This window comes from Nyctereutes procyonoides, unplaced genomic scaffold (genome assembly GCF_905146905.1).
Source record: "Nyctereutes procyonoides isolate TBG_1078 unplaced genomic scaffold, NYPRO_anot_genome, whole genome shotgun sequence".
Lineage (NCBI taxonomy): Eukaryota > Metazoa > Chordata > Mammalia > Carnivora > Canidae > Nyctereutes > Nyctereutes procyonoides.
In genome coordinates this window covers 71,804-91,646 of record NW_026575139.1, presented here as the reverse complement: position 1 = coordinate 91,646, position 19,843 = coordinate 71,804, and the positions used below count along the sequence as shown (strand labels likewise).

Below are 19,843 nucleotides of genomic sequence, written 5' to 3'. Positions count from 1 at the left end.
TTCTAGGGCAGCCCGTAGAGACGAGTTCGGGGGGAGCGCAAGCAGGGGTGTTCCGACCCGGAACAAAAGACCTCGCAGTCGGTGTGGTGGGAGGCATCTTGTCCTTTATTGCCCGTCCAGGGGACAGCTGAGGAGGCTCTGCCCGCAGCCTGGCTGCAGCGTGTACACTGCGGGGGGGTGGGGGCTTGGGGGCCACGCGCGGGGCTGCACGGGCACTGGGATGCGCCAGACTTTAGCAACCCAACGTCTACACCCGCGGACGTTAGCAAGCCTCCGTCGAGGGGCTCTGCAGGGGTGGGTCTCTGGAAGCGTGGGTAACGGAGACAGCACCCCAGCAGCCGGCACGGCCCCCGCCCCCGGCCCCACGTGGGAGGGGTCCGGTGGTTGGCGTGGGGTCTACTCCGGGAGCGGGGTGGACGCGGGGTCGGGACTGCGAGCAGCGGGGCCTCCCCGGAGGACTCTGCCGGCCGGTGCTCACTTGCTGGCGGGCCTGGGCGCGGACGGCTGGCGGGCGGCCCCGTCGGGCTCCAGCAGGATGAGCTCGGTTCTCGCCGCCGAGGCCACCATGCTCCCCTGGGCCTGCTCCCCGGCGCCCCGCTCTTCGGGAGAGAAGCTTTCTCGGGCGTCGTAGAAGGTACCCGCCTCGTCTTGGGGAGTTTGCTCGGTCGGACTCGCCTCTTCTTCTGCACTTTTGCTTTTCTTGGCAGGGGAGGAGGAGAACCCCAATTTGGGGAATCGGAACCAGCCCCCCTTCTCCTGGGAGGGTGGCAGCCGCGCCGCGGGCTGGGTCTGCACCGGGGCCGCGCTCGGGGCTTCCGCGAGGGCATCGGGGCTCGCCTCGGCCACGGAGGAAGAGAAGCCGACGCTCGGGAGCCAGAATCGGAACAGACCCGAGGCCCGTTTACCTTCCGGCCTTGCTCTGGGAGCCCCGCCCTCCCCTCCCAGGCCGGCGGCCGCCTCCTGGCCCTCCTCAGATGGGAATTCCAGAATTTCCGCAGGCTCCTCGTCGGAACAGCTGTCAGCGGGGCTGAGGCCAGAGTGAAGGTCGGATGAGCACTCTGGGGGTCCCGACAGGTCTACACTGGTGGAGATGATTTCAAACGGCTCTCCGGTGTCGGGCTGGAGGTCTCCAGAGACGGGGTCAGCTCCCGGGACCACTGGTTCAGGGGCCTCCGGAAGGCGCCCCCTCGGCCCAGAGTCAGCGGTCACCACGTGCACCCGCGCCCGAGCCGGGGCCTCTGGGACCCTCCCCTTCAGCAAGGAGAACCCATAAGAGGGTGTTTGGGTCTCAGACATGGGAACCTCTGACTCCCGCACGATCTGGGTGGGAAAAGCCTCGGGCCCTGAGAGCTCAGTGTACACGGCCGTCACTGTGCTGTGCACGGTGACCTGGCGGCTCTCGGCCTCCGCGCCCTGGATGTGCACCCGGACCTTGCAGATGGGGGCGGCCTCCGAGGGGCCTCGGGCCTCGGCGGCTGTCGGGATGCCGGCGGCCGGCACACCAGGGCCTTGCTCGTGCAGGGCCGTGTCAGGCCCGCTCTGCGGGCAGGGCAGCTCTCTGAGGCTGGGCACGAAAACATCCGCCTCCGAGCCGGGGGCCGGGAAGCTGAACCTCGGCACGGTTAAGGTGGGGAACTGCACGCTCAGCACAGAGTCTTCCCAGACTTGACCCACGTTGACCACGGAGACCTGGGACAGCAGATCGGTGCTGGAAGCCCTCAGTCTGAGGGGGCCCTCCGGCTGGGAAGGCGGCTCCTCGGCACCCCCCGCCCCCCTGACCGTGCCCTGGCCCGTTGGCCCAGGAACAGGGGGCCGGCCTGCATCTCCCCGAGGGGCGCAGGGCTCTGCGGGTGCCCCGTGCACCTGGAGGGGCAGGGAGCCTGCGCCGGGCCGGACCCTGGCCTCGGAGGCCAATACCCCTGCCGCAGGGGCGTGAAGGTCCAGGTGCCTCTGTAGAACATCCGAGTAGGAGGGAGCCAGGCTGCCAGCAGCTGCCCCGTCTGCACCAGCCTCCAGTGGCTGCGGGGACTTAGGGGCGTCCACCTCTGACCCGGACACACGGACGTCCTGACCCTGCACTGCAGCCGGTGCCTCTCCTTCCCCTGGAGCGCTGGCAGCAGATGTGGGGCTCTGGGCCCCCGGCCCCGCAGACCCGGCTCTCTCCTTGGAGGGGCGTCTGAAGCCGGGCAGGCGGAGCGAGGGCATCCTAAACCAGCTCTCCCTGGACCCCGCCGGCGCCCCTCCCGCGGCCGCAGCCCGCTCCGGGCTCCCCACCGTCGGGGATAGCAGAAGTGGGTCTTCTGCTGAGGGGGCCGTCCCCTCCCCACAAAGCTGGCTTGTTGAGCTGTCCCCGAGCCCGGCTTCCTTGGCGCTGCCTCCAAAAGACAGGCCGTGTTTGGAAACAGGAAGGTCACCCGTAGACAGGCTCCCCTCCACTGTGGCATCGCCGGGTCTGAGGTCAGAACTGGGAACACGGGCCGGTGGCAGGTGGAGGTTCACATCCGCCCCTTCCGGGGGACCCGCGGCGCCGCCAGCACCCCCAATTCCAACCTCCCCGCTGGCCGTGTGGGCCTGGTCGGGGTCTCCCGGTAGCGGGCCGGCCCCTCCCGTGGAAGCCTTCACTCCAGGAGGGGCGACCGTCTGCAGGACCAGGGCATGCGTTCTCACCCCTCCCGCCTCTCCCTCCTTCCCAAGAGCCACATCCCCATGGGCTTCTGTGGGTGGAACACGAACCCCAGGCGGGTCACCCAGAGCACCTGCATCTATAACCACGCTGATGCCAGGGTCCGCTTTGGACTCCGCCCCCTTCTTTGGGGACCAGCTGAAAGAGGGGAGCTTCAGCCTTGCTGCTTTTATGGGACTGCCTCTCCCCTTGCACTCTGTACTGTCACCTGGGGCTTCCACGAGGGGCTCTACTGAGGTGCCCGTGGTGGCGACAGAGAAAACTGCAGGTGGCAATTGGCTGCCTGGCATTGGGAACGCCGTGGCTTCCATGGAGGAGGAGTCTGGCCCCTGCACAGGGAAGGGAGGAGACGTGGGGGATGCAAACTCTGCACCTCCAGGCTCCACTCCTCCAGGGTCCGATTTGGGGAGTGACACCCGGAACTTCGGTCGATGAAACTTCGGGAAAGTTACCCGGCCTAAAGATTCAGTAAGTGCAGTGTCCACTGGGGCTGTGGGACCTTCAGACTGGGACAGGAGAAGGCTCTCACTGGAGGTGAGGTCAACATCACCGGCCGCGCTGGGAGGCTCAGATGCCGCTTGGGACACAGACGGGGTTTCACAAGGCAGCTCGGGGGAGATGGGGCCTCTGGGGACAGTGACCTGGAACTTTGTAAGAGTGACGCCATCACAGGGATCAGGGCTCGAGGTCTCGACCTCAGATACCCGGGAAGAGGTTATGGAGCTTTTAGCTGTTTTACCAGTTGGAGAGAAGACTTTGGGCATTTTAAAAAGCAATTTTTTGCTTTTACTTTTTTCCTCACTTTTCCCAACTGACGAAGAAATATCACTTTCCACGTGGAAACGGGACTGATCACGATGACTGAAGGAGATTCCCTTGTCTCCCAGGGACAGGTCGGCCTCCAGCTTGACGCCGGGCACCTGGGTGTCCACCTCCACGCTGGGCAGGGACACTTCCACGTCGGGGGCGCTCACCTCGGCTTTGGGGCCCTTCAGGTCCAGTTTGGGCGCCTTGATGTCCACCTGGGGCGCCTTGATGTCCACTTTGGGCATCTTGAGGCTGGGCATCTGTACCTTGGGCAGGTGGCCCTTGAGTCCGGCTGCGGCCGAGGGCTCCTGGGGCTCCCCCTCGGGCACTTGGCCCTCAGGGAGCTTCAGGCCCGCCGCGGGGGTTGTGAGCTCTAGGTCGGCAGGTGGGAGCTCAACGGTCACATCCGTGGTCTTGACGTCGGCCTCTATGGAGGGCACGGACACTTCGGCCTGCATCTTGGGCACGGACACGTCCACGGACGCCTCCAAGGACTTGCTCGGCGTCGACGCGCCAAAGGACGGCATCTTGAACTTTGGCATTTTGAACTTGCTGTCTCTGGCGGCCACCCCCTTGTCTCCCAGGGACAGGTCGGCCTCCAGCTTGGCGCCGGGCACCTGGGTGTCCACCTCCACGCTGGGCAGGGACACTTCCACGTCGGGGGCGCTCACCTCGGCTTTGGGGCCCTTCAGGTCCAGTTTGGGCGCCTTGATGTCCACCTGGGGCGCCTTGATGTCCACCTGCGGGGCCGTGATGTCCACTTTGGGCATCTTGAGGCTGGGCATGTGGACCTTGGGCAGCTGTCCCTTGATCTTGACTCCTTCTGCTTTGCCCTTGAGCCCGGACACAGACACCTCTCCCTCGGGCAGGGACACCTCCAGCTCTCCCCCAGGGAGGTCCACGTCGGCAGTGGGCAGTTGGACGGCAGCCTCGGGAGCTCGCATCTCCCCTCCCACGGAGGGCAGGGTGGCCTCCAATCCGACCTTGGGCACGGACACGTCCACGGAAGTTCCCAAATCCTTGCTCGGCGTCGACGCGCCAAAGGACGGCATCTTGAACTTTGGCATTTTGAACTTGCTGTCTCTGGCGGCCACCCCCTTGTCTCCCAGGGACAGGTCGGCCTCCAGCTTGGCGCCGGGCACCTGGGTGTCCACCTCCACGCTGGGCAGGGACACTTCCACGTCGGGGGCGCTCACCTCGGCTTTGGGGCCCTTCAGGTCCAGTTTGGGCGCCTTGATGTCCACCTGGGGCGCCTTGATGTCCACTTTGGGCATCTTGAGGCTGGGCATCTGTACCTTGGGCAGGTGGCCCTTGAGTCCAGCTGCGGCCGAGGGCTCCTGGGGCTCCCCCTCGGGCACTTGGCCCTCAGGGAGCTTCAGGCCCGCCGCGGGGGTTGTGAGCTCTAGGTCGGCAGGTGGGAGCTCAACGGTCACATCCGTGGTCTTGACGTCGGCCTCTATGGAGGGCACGGACACTTCGGCCTGCATCTTGGGCACGGACACGTCCACGGACGCCTCCAAGGACTTGCTCGGCGTCGACGCGCCAAAGGACGGCATCTTGAACTTTGGCATTTTGAACTTGCTGTCTCTGGCGGCCACCCCCTTGTCTCCCAGGGACAGGTCGGCCTCCAGCTTGGCGCCGGGCACCTGGGTGTCCACCTCCACGCTGGGCAGGGACACTTCCACGTCGGGGGCGCTCACCTCGGCTTTGGGGCCCTTCAGGTCCAGTTTGGGCGCCTTGATGTCCACCTGGGGCGCCTTGATGTCCACCTGCGGGGCCGTGATGTCCACTTTGGGCATCTTGAGGCTGGGCATGTGGACCTTGGGCAGCTGTCCCTTGATCTTGACTCCTTCTGCTTTGCCCTTGAGCCCGGACACAGACACCTCTCCCTCGGGCAGGGACACCTCCAGCTCTCCCCCAGGGAGGTCCACGTCGGCAGTGGGCAGTTGGACGGCAGCCTCGGGAGCTCGCATCTCCCCTCCCACGGAGGGCAGGGTGGCCTCCACTCCGACCTTGGGCACGGACACGTCCACGGAAGTTCCCAAATCCTTGCTCGGCGTCGACGCGCCAAAGGACGGCATCTTGAACTTTGGCATTTTGAACTTGCTGTCTCTGGCGGCCACCCCCTTGTCTCCCAGGGACAGGTCGGCCTCCAGCTTGGCGCCGGGCACCTGGGTGTCCACCTCCACGCTGGGCAGGGACACTTCCACGTCGGGGGCGCTCACCTCGGCTTTGGAGCCCTTCAGGTCCAGTTTGGGCGCCTTGATGTCCACCTGGGGCGCCTTGATGTCCACTTTGGGCATCTTGAGGCTGGGCATCTGTACCTTGGGCAGGTGGCCCTTGAGTCCGGCTGCGGCCGAGGGCTCCTGGGGCTCCCCCTCGGGCACTTGGCCCTCAGGGAGCTTCAGGCCCGCCGCGGGGGTTGTGAGCTCTAGGTCGGCAGGTGGGAGCTCAACGGTCACATCCGTGGTCTTGACGTCGGCCTCTATGGAGGGCACGGACACTTCGGCCTGCATCTTGGGCACGGACACGTCCACGGACGCCTCCAAGGACTTGCTCGGCGTCGACGCGCCAAAGGACGGCATCTTGAACTTTGGCATTTTGAACTTGCTGTCTCTGGCGGCCACCCCCTTGTCTCCCAGGGACAGGTCGGCCTCCAGCTTGGCGCCGGGCACCTGGGTGTCCACCTCCACGCTGGGCAGGGACACTTCCACGTCGGGGGCGCTCACCTCGGCTTTGGGGCCCTTCAGGTCCAGTTTGGGCGCCTTGATGTCCACCTGGGGCGCCTTGATGTCCACCTGCGGGGCCGTGATGTCCACTTTGGGCATCTTGAGGCTGGGCATGTGGACCTTGGGCAGCTGTCCCTTGATCTTGACTCCTTCTGCTTTGCCCTTGAGCCCGGACACAGACACCTCTCCCTCGGGCAGGGACACCTCCAGCTCTCCCCCAGGGAGGTCCACGTCGGCAGTGGGCAGTTGGACGGCAGCCTCGGGAGCTCGCATCTCCCCTCCCACGGAGGGCAGGGTGGCCTCCACTCCGACCTTGGGCACGGACACGTCCACGGAAGTTCCCAAATCCTTGCTCGGCGTCGACGCGCCAAAGGACGGCATCTTGAACTTTGGCATTTTGAACTTGCTGTCTCTGGCGGCCACCCCCTTGTCTCCCAGGGACAGGTCGGCCTCCAGCTTGGCGCCGGGCACCTGGGTGTCCACCTCCACGCTGGGCAGGGACACTTCCACGTCGGGGGCGCTCACCTCGGCTTTGGGGCCCTTCAGGTCCAGTTTGGGCGCCTTGATGTCCACCTGGGGCGCCTTGATGTCCACTTTGGGCATCTTGAGGCTGGGCATCTGTACCTTGGGCAGGTGGCCCTTGAGTCCGGCTGCGGCCGAGGGCTCCTGGGGCTCCCCCTCGGGCACTTGGCCCTCAGGGAGCTTCAGGCCCGCCGCGGGGGTTGTGAGCTCTAGGTCGGCAGGTGGGAGCTCAACGGTCACATCCGTGGTCTTGACGTCGGCCTCTATGGAGGGCACGGACACTTCGGCCTGCATCTTGGGCACGGACACGTCCACGGACGCCTCCAAGGACTTGCTCGGCGTCGACGCGCCAAAGGACGGCATCTTGAACTTTGGCATTTTGAACTTGCTGTCTCTGGCGGCCACCCCCTTGTCTCCCAGGGACAGGTCGGCCTCCGGCTTGGCGCCGGGCACCTGGGTGTCCACCTCCACGCTGGGCAGGGACACTTCCACGTCGGGGGCGCTCACCTCGGCTTTGGGGCCCTTCAGGTCCAGTTTGGGCGCCTTGATGTCCACCTGGGGCGCCTTGATGTCCACCTGCGGGGCCGTGATGTCCACTTTGGGCATCTTGAGGCTGGGCATGTGGACCTTGGGCAGCTGTCCCTTGATCTTGACTCCTTCTGCTTTGCCCTTGAGCCCGGACACAGACACCTCTCCCTCGGGCAGGGACACCTCCAGCTCTCCCCCAGGGAGGTCCACGTCGGCAGTGGGCAGTTGGACGGCAGCCTCGGGAGCTCGCATCTCCCCTCCCACGGAGGGCAGGGTGGCCTCCACTCCGACCTTGGGCACGGACACGTCCACGGAAGTTCCCAAATCCTTGCTCGGCGTCGACGCGCCAAAGGACGGCATCTTGAACTTTGGCATTTTGAACTTGCTGTCTCTGGCGGCCACCCCCTTGTCTCCCAGGGACAGGTCGGCCTCCAGCTTGGCGCCGGGCACCTGGGTGTCCACCTCCACGCTGGGCAGGGACACTTCCACGTCGGGGGCGCTCACCTCGGCTTTGGGGCCCTTCAGGTCCAGTTTGGGCGCCTTGATGTCCACCTGGGGCGCCTTGATGTCCACTTTGGGCATCTTGAGGCTGGGCATCTGTACCTTGGGCAGGTGGCCCTTGAGTCCGGCTGCGGCCGAGGGCTCCTGGGGCTCCCCCTCGGGCACTTGGCCCTCAGGGAGCTTCAGGCCCGCCGCGGGGGTTGTGAGCTCTAGGTCGGCAGGTGGGAGCTCAACGGTCACATCCGTGGTCTTGACGTCGGCCTCTATGGAGGGCACGGACACTTCGGCCTGCATCTTGGGCACGGACACGTCCACGGACGCCTCCAAGGACTTGCTCGGCGTCGACGCGCCAAAGGACGGCATCTTGAACTTTGGCATTTTGAACTTGCTGTCTCTGGCGGCCACCCCCTTGTCTCCCAGGGACAGGTCGGCCTCCGGCTTGGCGCCGGGCACCTGGGTGTCCACCTCCACGCTGGGCAGGGACACTTCCACGTCGGGGGCGCTCACCTCGGCTTTGGGGCCCTTCAGGTCCAGTTTGGGCGCCTTGATGTCCACCTGGGGCGCCTTGATGTCCACCTGCGGGGCCGTGATGTCCACTTTGGGCATCTTGAGGCTGGGCATGTGGACCTTGGGCAGCTGTCCCTTGATCTTGACTCCTTCTGCTTTGCCCTTGAGCCCAGACACAGACACCTCTCCCTCGGGCAGGGACACCTCCAGCTCTCCCCCAGGGAGGTCCACGTCGGCAGTGGGCAGTTGGACGGCAGCCTCGGGAGCTCGCATCTCCCCTCCCACGGAGGGCAGGGTGGCCTCCACTCCGACCTTGGGCACGGACACGTCCACGGAAGTTCCCAAATCCTTGCTCGGCGTCGACGCGCCAAAGGACGGCATCTTGAACTTTGGCATTTTGAACTTGCTGTCTCTGGCGGCCACCCCCTTGTCTCCCAGGGACAGGTCGGCCTCCAGCTTGGCGCCGGGCACCTGGGTGTCCACCTCCACGCTGGGCAGGGACACTTCCACGTCGGGGGCGCTCACCTCGGCTTTGGGGCCCTTCAGGTCCAGTTTGGGCGCCTTGATGTCCACCTGGGGCGCCTTGATGTCCACTTTGGGCATCTTGAGGCTGGGCATCTGTACCTTGGGCAGGTGGCCCTTGAGTCCGGCTGCGGCCGAGGGCTCCTGGGGCTCCCCCTCGGGCACTTGGCCCTCAGGGAGCTTCAGGCCCGCCGCGGGGGTTGTGAGCTCTAGGTCGGCAGGTGGGAGCTCAACGGTCACATCCGTGGTCTTGACGTCGGCCTCTATGGAGGGCACGGACACTTCGGCCTGCATCTTGGGCACGGACACGTCCACGGACGCCTCCAAGGACTTGCTCGGCGTCGACGCGCCAAAGGACGGCATCTTGAACTTTGGCATTTTGAACTTGCTGTCTCTGGCGGCCACCCCCTTGTCTCCCAGGGACAGGTCGGCCTCCAGCTTGGCGCCGGGCACCTGGGTGTCCACCTCCACGCTGGGCAGGGACACTTCCACGTCGGGGGCGCTCACCTCGGCTTTGGGGCCCTTCAGGTCCAGTTTGGGCGCCTTGATGTCCACCTGGGGCGCCTTGATGTCCACCTGCGGGGCCGTGATGTCCACTTTGGGCATCTTGAGGCTGGGCATGTGGACCTTGGGCAGCTGTCCCTTGATCTTGACTCCTTCTGCTTTGCCCTTGAGCCCGGACACAGACACCTCTCCCTCGGGCAGGGACACCTCCAGCTCTCCCCCAGGGAGGTCCACGTCGGCAGTGGGCAGTTGGACGGCAGCCTCGGGAGCTCGCATCTCCCCTCCCACGGAGGGCAGGGTGGCCTCCACTCCGACCTTGGGCACGGACACGTCCACGGAAGTTCCCAAATCCTTGCTCGGCGTCGACGCGCCAAAGGACGGCATCTTGAACTTTGGCATTTTGAACTTGCTGTCTCTGGCGGCCACCCCCTTGTCTCCCAGGGACAGGTCGGCCTCCAGCTTGGCGCCGGGCACCTGGGTGTCCACCTCCACGCTGGGCAGGGACACTTCCACGTCGGGGGCGCTCACCTCGGCTTTGGGGCCCTTCAGGTCCAGTTTGGGCGCCTTGATGTCCACCTGGGGCGCCTTGATGTCCACCTGCGGGGCCGTGATGTCCACTTTGGGCATCTTGAGGCTGGGCATGTGGACCTTGGGCAGCTGTCCCTTGATCTTGACTCCTTCTGCTTTGCCCTTGAGCCCGGACACAGACACCTCTCCCTCGGGCAGGGACACCTCCAGCTCTCCCCCAGGGAGGTCCACGTCGGCAGTGGGCAGTTGGACGGCAGCCTCGGGAGCTCGCATCTCCCCTCCCACGGAGGGCAGGGTGGCCTCCACTCCGACCTTGGGCACGGACACGTCCACGGAAGTTCCCAAATCCTTGCTCGGCGTCGACGCGCCAAAGGACGGCATCTTGAACTTTGGCATTTTGAACTTGCTGTCTCTGGCGGCCACCCCCTTGTCTCCCAGGGACAGGTCGGCCTCCAGCTTGGCGCCGGGCACCTGGGTGTCCACCTCCACGCTGGGCAGGGACACTTCCACGTCGGGGGCGCTCACCTCGGCTTTGGGGCCCTTCAGGTCCAGTTTGGGCGCCTTGATGTCCACCTGGGGCGCCTTGATGTCCACTTTGGGCATCTTGAGGCTGGGCATCTGTACCTTGGGCAGGTGGCCCTTGAGTCCGGCTGCGGCCGAGGGCTCCTGGGGCTCCCCCTCGGGCACTTGGCCCTCAGGGAGCTTCAGGCCCGCCGCGGGGGTTGTGAGCTCTAGGTCGGCAGGTGGGAGCTCAACGGTCACATCCGTGGTCTTGACGTCGGCCTCTATGGAGGGCACGGACACTTCGGCCTGCATCTTGGGCACGGACACGTCCACGGACGCCTCCAAGGACTTGCTCGGCGTCGACGCGCCAAAGGACGGCATCTTGAACTTTGGCATTTTGAACTTGCTGTCTCTGGCGGCCACCCCCTTGTCTCCCAGGGACAGGTCGGCCTCCAGCTTGGCGCCGGGCACCTGGGTGTCCACCTCCACGCTGGGCAGGGACACTTCCACGTCGGGGGCGCTCACCTCGGCTTTGGGGCCCTTCAGGTCCAGTTTGGGCGCCTTGATGTCCACCTGGGGCGCCTTGATGTCCACCTGCGGGGCCGTGATGTCCACTTTGGGCATCTTGAGGCTGGGCATGTGGACCTTGGGCAGCTGTCCCTTGATCTTGACTCCTTCTGCTTTGCCCTTGAGCCCGGACACAGACACCTCTCCCTCGGGCAGGGACACCTCCAGCTCTCCCCCAGGGAGGTCCACGTCGGCAGTGGGCAGTTGGACGGCAGCCTCGGGAGCTCGCATCTCCCCTCCCACGGAGGGCAGGGTGGCCTCCACTCCGACCTTGGGCACGGACACGTCCACGGAAGTTCCCAAATCCTTGCTCGGCGTCGACGCGCCAAAGGACGGCATCTTGAACTTTGGCATTTTGAACTTGCTGTCTCTGGCGGCCACCCCCTTGTCTCCCAGGGACAGGTCGGCCTCCAGCTTGGCGCCGGGCACCTGGGTGTCCACCTCCACGCTGGGCAGGGACACTTCCACGTCGGGGGCGCTCACCTCGGCTTTGGAGCCCTTCAGGTCCAGTTTGGGCGCCTTGATGTCCACCTGGGGCGCCTTGATGTCCACTTTGGGCATCTTGAGGCTGGGCATCTGTACCTTGGGCAGGTGGCCCTTGAGTCCGGCTGCGGCCGAGGGCTCCTGGGGCTCCCCCTCGGGCACTTGGCCCTCAGGGAGCTTCAGGCCCGCCGCGGGGGTTGTGAGCTCTAGGTCGGCAGGTGGGAGCTCAACGGTCACATCCGTGGTCTTGACGTCGGCCTCTATGGAGGGCACGGACACTTCGGCCTGCATCTTGGGCACGGACACGTCCACGGACGCCTCCAAGGACTTGCTCGGCGTCGACGCGCCAAAGGACGGCATCTTGAACTTTGGCATTTTGAACTTGCTGTCTCTGGCGGCCACCCCCTTGTCTCCCAGGGACAGGTCGGCCTCCAGCTTGGCGCCGGGCACCTGGGTGTCCACCTCCACGCTGGGCAGGGACACTTCCACGTCGGGGGCGCTCACCTCGGCTTTGGGGCCCTTCAGGTCCAGTTTGGGCGCCTTGATGTCCACCTGGGGCGCCTTGATGTCCACTTTGGGCATCTTGAGGCTGGGCATCTGTACCTTGGGCAGGTGGCCCTTGAGTCCGGCTGCGGCCGAGGGCTCCTGGGGCTCCCCCTCGGGCACTTGGCCCTCAGGGAGCTTCAGGCCCGCCGCGGGGGTTGTGAGCTCTAGGTCGGCAGGTGGGAGCTCAACGGTCACATCCGTGGTCTTGACGTCGGCCTCTATGGAGGGCACGGACACTTCGGCCTGCATCTTGGGCACGGACACGTCCACGGACGCCTCCAAGGACTTGCTCGGCGTCGACGCGCCAAAGGACGGCATCTTGAACTTTGGCATTTTGAACTTGCTGTCTCTGGCGGCCACCCCCTTGTCTCCCAGGGACAGGTCGGCCTCCGGCTTGGCGCCGGGCACCTGAGTGTCCACCTCCACGCTGGGCAGGGACACTTCCACGTCGGGGGCGCTCACCTCGGCTTTGGGGCCCTTCAGGTCCAGTTTGGGCGCCTTGATGTCCACCTGGGGCGCCTTGATGTCCACCTGCGGGGCCGTGATGTCCACTTTGGGCATCTTGAGGCTGGGCATGTGGACCTTGGGCAGCTGTCCCTTGATCTTGACTCCTTCTGCTTTGCCCTTGAGCCCGGACACAGACACCTCTCCCTCGGGCAGGGACACCTCCAGCTCTCCCCCAGGGAGGTCCACGTCGGCAGTGGGCAGTTGGACGGCAGCCTCGGGAGCTCGCATCTCCCCTCCCACGGAGGGCAGGGTGGCCTCCACTCCGACCTTGGGCACGGACACGTCCACGGAAGTTCCCAAATCCTTGCTCGGCGTCGACGCGCCAAAGGACGGCATCTTGAACTTTGGCATTTTGAACTTGCTGTCTCTGGCGGCCACCCCCTTGTCTCCCAGGGACAGGTCGGCCTCCAGCTTGGCGCCGGGCACCTGGGTGTCCACCTCCACGCTGGGCAGGGACACTTCCACGTCGGGGGCGCTCACCTCGGCTTTGGGGCCCTTCAGGTCCAGTTTGGGCGCCTTGATGTCCACCTGCGGCGCCTTGATGTCCACTTTGGGCATCTTGAGGCTGGGCATCTGTACCTTGGGCAGGTGGCCCTTGAGTCCGGCTGCGGCCGAGGGCTCCTGGGGCTCCCCCTCGGGCACTTGGCCCTCAGGGAGCTTCAGGCCCGCCGCGGGGGTTGTGAGCTCTAGGTCGGCAGGTGGGAGCTCAACGGTCACATCCGTGGTCTTGACGTCGGCCTCTATGGAGGGCACGGACACTTCGGCCTGCATCTTGGGCACGGACACGTCCACGGACGCCTCCAAGGACTTGCTCGGCGTCGACGCGCCAAAGGACGGCATCTTGAACTTTGGCATTTTGAACTTGCTGTCTCTGGCGGCCACCCCCTTGTCTCCCAGGGACAGGTCGGCCTCCAGCTTGGCGCCGGGCACCTGGGTGTCCACCTCCACGCTGGGCAGGGACACTTCCACGTCGGGGGCGCTCACCTCGGCTTTGGGGCCCTTCAGGTCCAGTTTGGGCGCCTTGATGTCCACCTGGGGCGCCTTGATGTCCACCTGCGGGGCCGTGATGTCCACTTTGGGCATCTTGAGGCTGGGCATGTGGACCTTGGGCAGCTGTCCCTTGATCTTGACTCCTTCTGCTTTGCCCTTGAGCCCGGACACAGACACCTCTCCCTCGGGCAGGGACACCTCCAGCTCTCCCCCAGGGAGGTCCACGTCGGCAGTGGGCAGTTGGACGGCAGCCTCGGGAGCTCGCATCTCCCCTCCCACGGAGGGCAGGGTGGCCTCCACTCCGACCTTGGGCACGGACACGTCCACGGAAGTTCCCAAATCCTTGCTCGGCGTCGACGCGCCAAAGGACGGCATCTTGAACTTTGGCATTTTGAACTTGCTGTCTCTGGCGGCCACCCCCTTGTCTCCCAGGGACAGGTCGGCCTCCAGCTTGGCGCCGGGCACCTGGGTGTCCACCTCCACGCTGGGCAGGGACACTTCCACGTCGGGGGCGCTCACCTCGGCTTTGGGGCCCTTCAGGTCCAGTTTGGGCGCCTTGATGTCCACCTGCGGCGCCTTGATGTCCACTTTGGGCATCTTGAGGCTGGGCATCTGTACCTTGGGCAGGTGGCCCTTGAGTCCGGCTGCGGCCGAGGGCTCCTGGGGCTCCCCCTCGGGCACTTGGCCCTCAGGGAGCTTCAGGCCCGCCGCGGGGGTTGTGAGCTCTAGGTCGGCAGGTGGGAGCTCAACGGTCACATCCGTGGTCTTGACGTCGGCCTCTATGGAGGGCACGGACACTTCGGCCTGCATCTTGGGCACGGACACGTCCACGGACGCCTCCAAGGACTTGCTCGGCGTCGACGCGCCAAAGGACGGCATCTTGAACTTTGGCATTTTGAACTTGCTGTCTCTGGCGGCCACCCCCTTGTCTCCCAGGGACAGGTCGGCCTCCAGCTTGGCGCCGGGCACCTGGGTGTCCACCTCCACGCTGGGCAGGGACACTTCCACGTCGGGGGCGCTCACCTCGGCTTTGGGGCCTTTCAGGTCCAGTTTGGGCGCCTTGATGTCCACCTGGGGCGCCTTGATGTCCACCTGCGGGGCCGTGATGTCCACTTTGGGCATCTTGAGGCTGGGAATGTGGACCTTGGGCAGCTCTCCCTTGATCTTGACTCCTTCTGCTTTGCCCTTGAGCCCGGACACAGACACCTCTCCCTCGGGCAGGGACACCTCCAGCTCTCCCCCAGGGAGGTCCACGTCGGCAGTGGGCAGTTGGACGGCAGCCTCGGGAGCTCGCATCTCCCCTCCCACGGAGGGCAGGGTGGCCTCCACTCCGACCTTGGGCACGGACACGTCCACGGAAGTTCCCAAATCCTTGCTCGGCGTCGACGCGCCAAAGGACGGCATCTTGAACTTTGGCATTTTGAACTTGCTGTCTCTGGCGGCCACCCCCTTGTCTCCCAGGGACAGGTCGGCCTCCAGCTTGGCGCCGGGCACCTGGGTGTCCACCTCCACGCTGGGCAGGGACACTTCCACGTCGGGGGCGCTCACCTCGGCTTTGGGGCCCTTCAGGTCCAGTTTGGGCGCCTTGATGTCCACCTGCGGCGCCTTGATGTCCACTTTGGGCATCTTGAGGCTGGGCATCTGTACCTTGGGCAGGTGGCCCTTGAGTCCGGCTGCGGCCGAGGGCTCCTGGGGCTCCCCCTCGGGCACTTGGCCCTCAGGGAGCTTCAGGCCCGCCGCGGGGGTTGTGAGCTCTAGGTCGGCAGGTGGGAGCTCAACGGTCACATCCGTGGTCTTGACGTCGGCCTCTATGGAGGGCACGGACACTTCGGCCTGCATCTTGGGCACGGACACGTCCACGGACGCCTCCAAGGACTTGCTCGGCGTCGACGCGCCAAAGGACGGCATCTTGAACTTTGGCATTTTGAACTTGCTGTCTCTGGCGGCCACCCCCTTGTCTCCCAGGGACAGGTCGGCCTCCAGCTTGGCGCCGGGCACCTGGGTGTCCACCTCCACGCTGGGCAGGGACACTTCCACGTCGGGGGCGCTCACCTCGGCTTTGGGGCCCTTCAGGTCCAGTTTGGGCGCCTTGATGTCCACCTGGGGCGCCTTGATGTCCACCTGCGGGGCCGTGATGTCCACTTTGGGCATCTTGAGGCTGGGCATGTGGACCTTGGGCAGCTGTCCCTTGATCTTGACTCCTTCTGCTTTGCCCTTGAGCCCGGACACAGACACCTCTCCCTCGGGCAGGGACACCTCCAGCTCTCCCCCAGGGAGGTCCACGTCGGCAGTGGGCAGTTGGACGGCAGCCTCGGGAGCTCGCATCTCCCCTCCCACGGAGGGCAGGGTGGCCTCCACTCCGACCTTGGGCACGGACACGTCCACGGAAGTTCCCAAATCCTTGCTCGGCGTCGACGCGCCAAAGGACGGCATCTTGAACTTTGGCATTTTGAACTTGCTGTCTCTGGCGGCCACCCCCTTGTCTCCCAGGGACAGGTCGGCCTCCAGCTTGGCGCCGGGCACCTGGGTGTCCACCTCCACGCTGGGCAGGGACACTTCCACGTCGGGGGCGCTCACCTCGGCTTTGGAGCCCTTCAGGTCCAGTTTGGGCGCCTTGATGTCCACCTGGGGCGCCTTGATGTCCACTTTGGGCATCTTGAGGCTGGGCATCTGTACCTTGGGCAGGTGGCCCTTGAGTCCGGCTGCGGCCGAGGGCTCCTGGGGCTCCCCCTCGGGCACTTGGCCCTCAGGGAGCTTCAGGCCCGCCGCGGGGGTTGTGAGCTCTAGGTCGGCAGGTGGGAGCTCAACGGTCACATCCGTGGTCTTGACGTCGGCCTCTATGGAGGGCACGGACACTTCGGCCTGCATCTTGGGCACGGACACGTCCACGGACGCCTCCAAGGACTTGCTCGGCGTCGACGCGCCAAAGGACGGCATCTTGAACTTTGGCATTTTGAACTTGCTGTCTCTGGCGGCCACCCCCTTGTCTCCCAGGGACAGGTCGGCCTCCAGCTTGGCGCCGGGCACCTGGGTGTCCACCTCCACGCTGGGCAGGGACACTTCCACGTCGGGGGCGCTCACCTCGGCTTTGGGGCCCTTCAGGTCCAGTTTGGGCGCCTTGATGTCCACCTGGGGCGCCTTGATGTCCACCTGCGGGGCCGTGATGTCCACTTTGGGCATCTTGAGGCTGGGCATGTGGACCTTGGGCAGCTGTCCCTTGATCTTGACTCCTTCTGCTTTGCCCTTGAGCCCGGACACAGACACCTCTCCCTCGGGCAGGGACACCTCCAGCTCTCCCCCAGGGAGGTCCACGTCGGCAGTGGGCAGTTGGACGGCAGCCTCGGGAGCTCGCATCTCCCCTCCCACGGAGGGCAGGGTGGCCTCCACTCCGACCTTGGGCACGGACACGTCCACGGAAGTTCCCAAATCCTTGCTCGGCGTCGACGCGCCAAAGGACGGCATCTTGAACTTTGGCATTTTGAACTTGCTGTCTCTGGCGGCCACCCCCTTGTCTCCCAGGGACAGGTCGGCCTCCAGCTTGGCGCCGGGCACCTGGGTGTCCACCTCCACGCTGGGCAGGGACACTTCCACGTCGGGGGCGCTCACCTCGGCTTTGGAGCCCTTCAGGTCCAGTTTGGGCGCCTTGATGTCCACCTGGGGCGCCTTGATGTCCACTTTGGGCATCTTGAGGCTGGGCATCTGTACCTTGGGCAGGTGGCCCTTGAGTCCGGCTGCGGCCGAGGGCTCCTGGGGCTCCCCCTCGGGCACTTGGCCCTCAGGGAGCTTCAGGCCCGCCGCGGGGGTTGTGAGCTCTAGGTCGGCAGGTGGGAGCTCAACGGTCACATCCGTGGTCTTGACGTCGGCCTCTATGGAGGGCACGGACACTTCGGCCTGCATCTTGGGCACGGACACGTCCACGGACGCCTCCAAGGACTTGCTCGGCGTCGACGCGCCAAAGGACGGCATCTTGAACTTTGGCATTTTGAACTTGCTGTCTCTGGCGGCCACCCCCTTGTCTCCCAGGGACAGGTCGGCCTCCAGCTTGGCGCCGGGCACCTGGGTGTCCACCTCCACGCTGGGCAGGGACACTTCCACGTCGGGGGCGCTCACCTCGGCTTTGGGGCCCTTCAGGTCCAGTTTGGGCGCCTTGATGTCCACCTGGGGCGCCTTGATGTCCACCTGCGGGGCCGTGATGTCCACTTTGGGCATCTTGAGGCTGGGCATGTGGACCTTGGGCAGCTGTCCCTTGATCTTGACTCCTTCTGCTTTGCCCTTGAGCCCGGACACAGACACCTCTCCCTCGGGCAGGGACACCTCCAGCTCTCCCCCAGGGAGGTCCACGTCGGCAGTGGGCAGTTGGACGGCAGCCTCGGGAGCTCGCATCTCCCCTCCCACGGAGGGCAGGGTGGCCTCCACTCCGACCTTGGGCACGGACACGTCCACGGAAGTTCCCAAATCCTTGCTCGGCGTCGACGCGCCAAAGGACGGCATCTTGAACTTTGGCATTTTGAACTTGCTGTCTCTGGCGGCCACCCCCTTGTCTCCCAGGGACAGGTCGGCCTCCAGCTTGGCGCCGGGCACCTGGGTGTCCACCTCCACGCTGGGCAGGGACACTTCCACGTCGGGGGCGCTCACCTCGGCTTTGGGGCCCTTCAGGTCCAGTTTGGGCGCCTTGATGTCCACCTGCGGCGCCTTGATGTCCACTTTGGGCATCTTGAGGCTGGGCATCTGTACCTTGGGCAGGTGGCCCTTGAGTCCGGCTGCGGCCGAGGGCTCCTGGGGCTCCCCCTCGGGCACTTGGCCCTCAGGGAGCTTCAGGCCCGCCGCGGGGGTTGTGAGCTCTAGGTCGGCAGGTGGGAGCTCAACGGTCACATCCGTGGTCTTGACGTCGGCCTCTATGGAGGGCACGGACACTTCGGCCTGCATCTTGGGCACGGACACGTCCACGGACGCCTCCAAGGACTTGCTCGGCGTCGACGCGCCAAAGGACGGCATCTTGAACTTTGGCATTTTGAACTTGCTGTCTCTGGCGGCCACCCCCTTGTCTCCCAGGGACAGGTCGGCCTGCTTCCTTTGGCCCTCGGATGTTAGGTCCTCCGCCACTCTTGGGTGTCTCCCTGGGGTGTCAGGTTTTCTTTCCTCACCCTCTCTCCGTTTTGCTCCTTCCTCAGTGTGCAGCGTGGACATTGTAGTGGTGCTTCTTCCTTTTTCGTCCAGGTCCAGCTCTTGTTTTTCTCCTGCTGGTTTCCCATCCTTTCTGGGTGACCACCCAAAAGTGGGAATTTTGAACCTGAGTGCTGTAGTCCGGTCCTCCTTCCCATCTCTTTCCTTTTCTCCTTCCTTCTGGTGTCCCTCCCCGTGAGCTGCTTCGGCTCCCTCAGCCTCTGCCTCTCGTTCCAGCAGGTGTACCGACGGTCTCCTGGGTGCAGGTGCCTCGGGTTCCTGCCGCCCCTCCTCTGTGAAGTGGGCCTTCTCTGCCAGGGTCCCTGACTCCCCGTGCACCTGTCCCTGCACTGCTATGGCATCCTCTGTCTCTTGTATTGTTTCTTTGGCAAATTTAAACCGTGGTGTTTTTAAGGTGGTGGGGATTCGGATTTGGAATTCTGGTTGACGGCCCTGTGTGTCCCCTTTGCCCTGCAGAGCTGATCTGGCAATCCCAATTTCTATGGCATAGCCTTCCCCACCTTGTCGTGGGGCTGAGCCCGGCCCCGGCCTTCCTTCTGACACAGCATCCTCCTGGTCCTTCGCCTCCTTTGTCTTCCTCCAGGGCCTGGATGCCACGCTCGGCCCTTCCCCCAGGGCTCCCTGGCTGGGCAGAGCCAATGGCCCCTCTGGCACCTCTGCCGTCCTGTCCTCTCTCCTGCTGTCCATGGTGGGCTCACTGGCCTTTTGGCTGTCCTCGTGGGATCCGGCCTCCTCCACAGCACTGGCCGCGAGTGGTCTGCCTTGGCCCGCCATGCCTGGTCGCCCCTCCAGCATGGGAGCCTTCCCTGATCGCACCCTGAATCTCAGGTTCAGGAAGCTCCTCCTCCGCTGGTCGTCGGGGCCTGCCTTCTGCTCCTGCACCTCTGCTGGCAGCTGTGCCTCCGTGTCTGTGCTTGTGGGGGACACGTCCGGGGCACCTCCCCGCCCATAGGCCTCGGAGGAGCTGTGTGACCTCCGCGGGCCTGGCCTGCGCTTGCTCGTTATTGATTGGAATTTGGGCCAGGAGAGCCTCTCCTTCTGGGGCCGCCTGCCTCTGCCCTCCCTGGGCTTGGCGAGCAGTCTCTCCCGGTCTCCGCTCCCCTCCAGGGTCTGCGGGGGGGTCTCTCTGCACCCATCGGCGACATCTTTGTCCTGAAACACAAGGACAGTGAAGTTGGTGCTGCTGGAACAAGACATCTGAGCCCTGGGCTCAGAGCACAGAGGACGGTTT

General features: G+C 65.2%; 1 protein-coding gene across 1 annotated transcript in view; it reads right to left on the bottom strand.

The window, feature by feature from the left end:
- Positions 1-87: 87 nt before the first annotated feature.
- The window catches only part of AHNAK2 (AHNAK nucleoprotein 2), a 36,985-nt gene continuing 17,229 nt past the window's right edge, over positions 88-19,843 (bottom strand). The window contains exon 7 of the mRNA XM_055303646.1: positions 88-19,764. Coding sequence (XP_055159621.1) covers positions 475-19,764 — 19,290 coding nt within the window. The 3' untranslated portion in view covers positions 88-474. The remainder of the gene's footprint in view (positions 19,765-19,843) is intronic.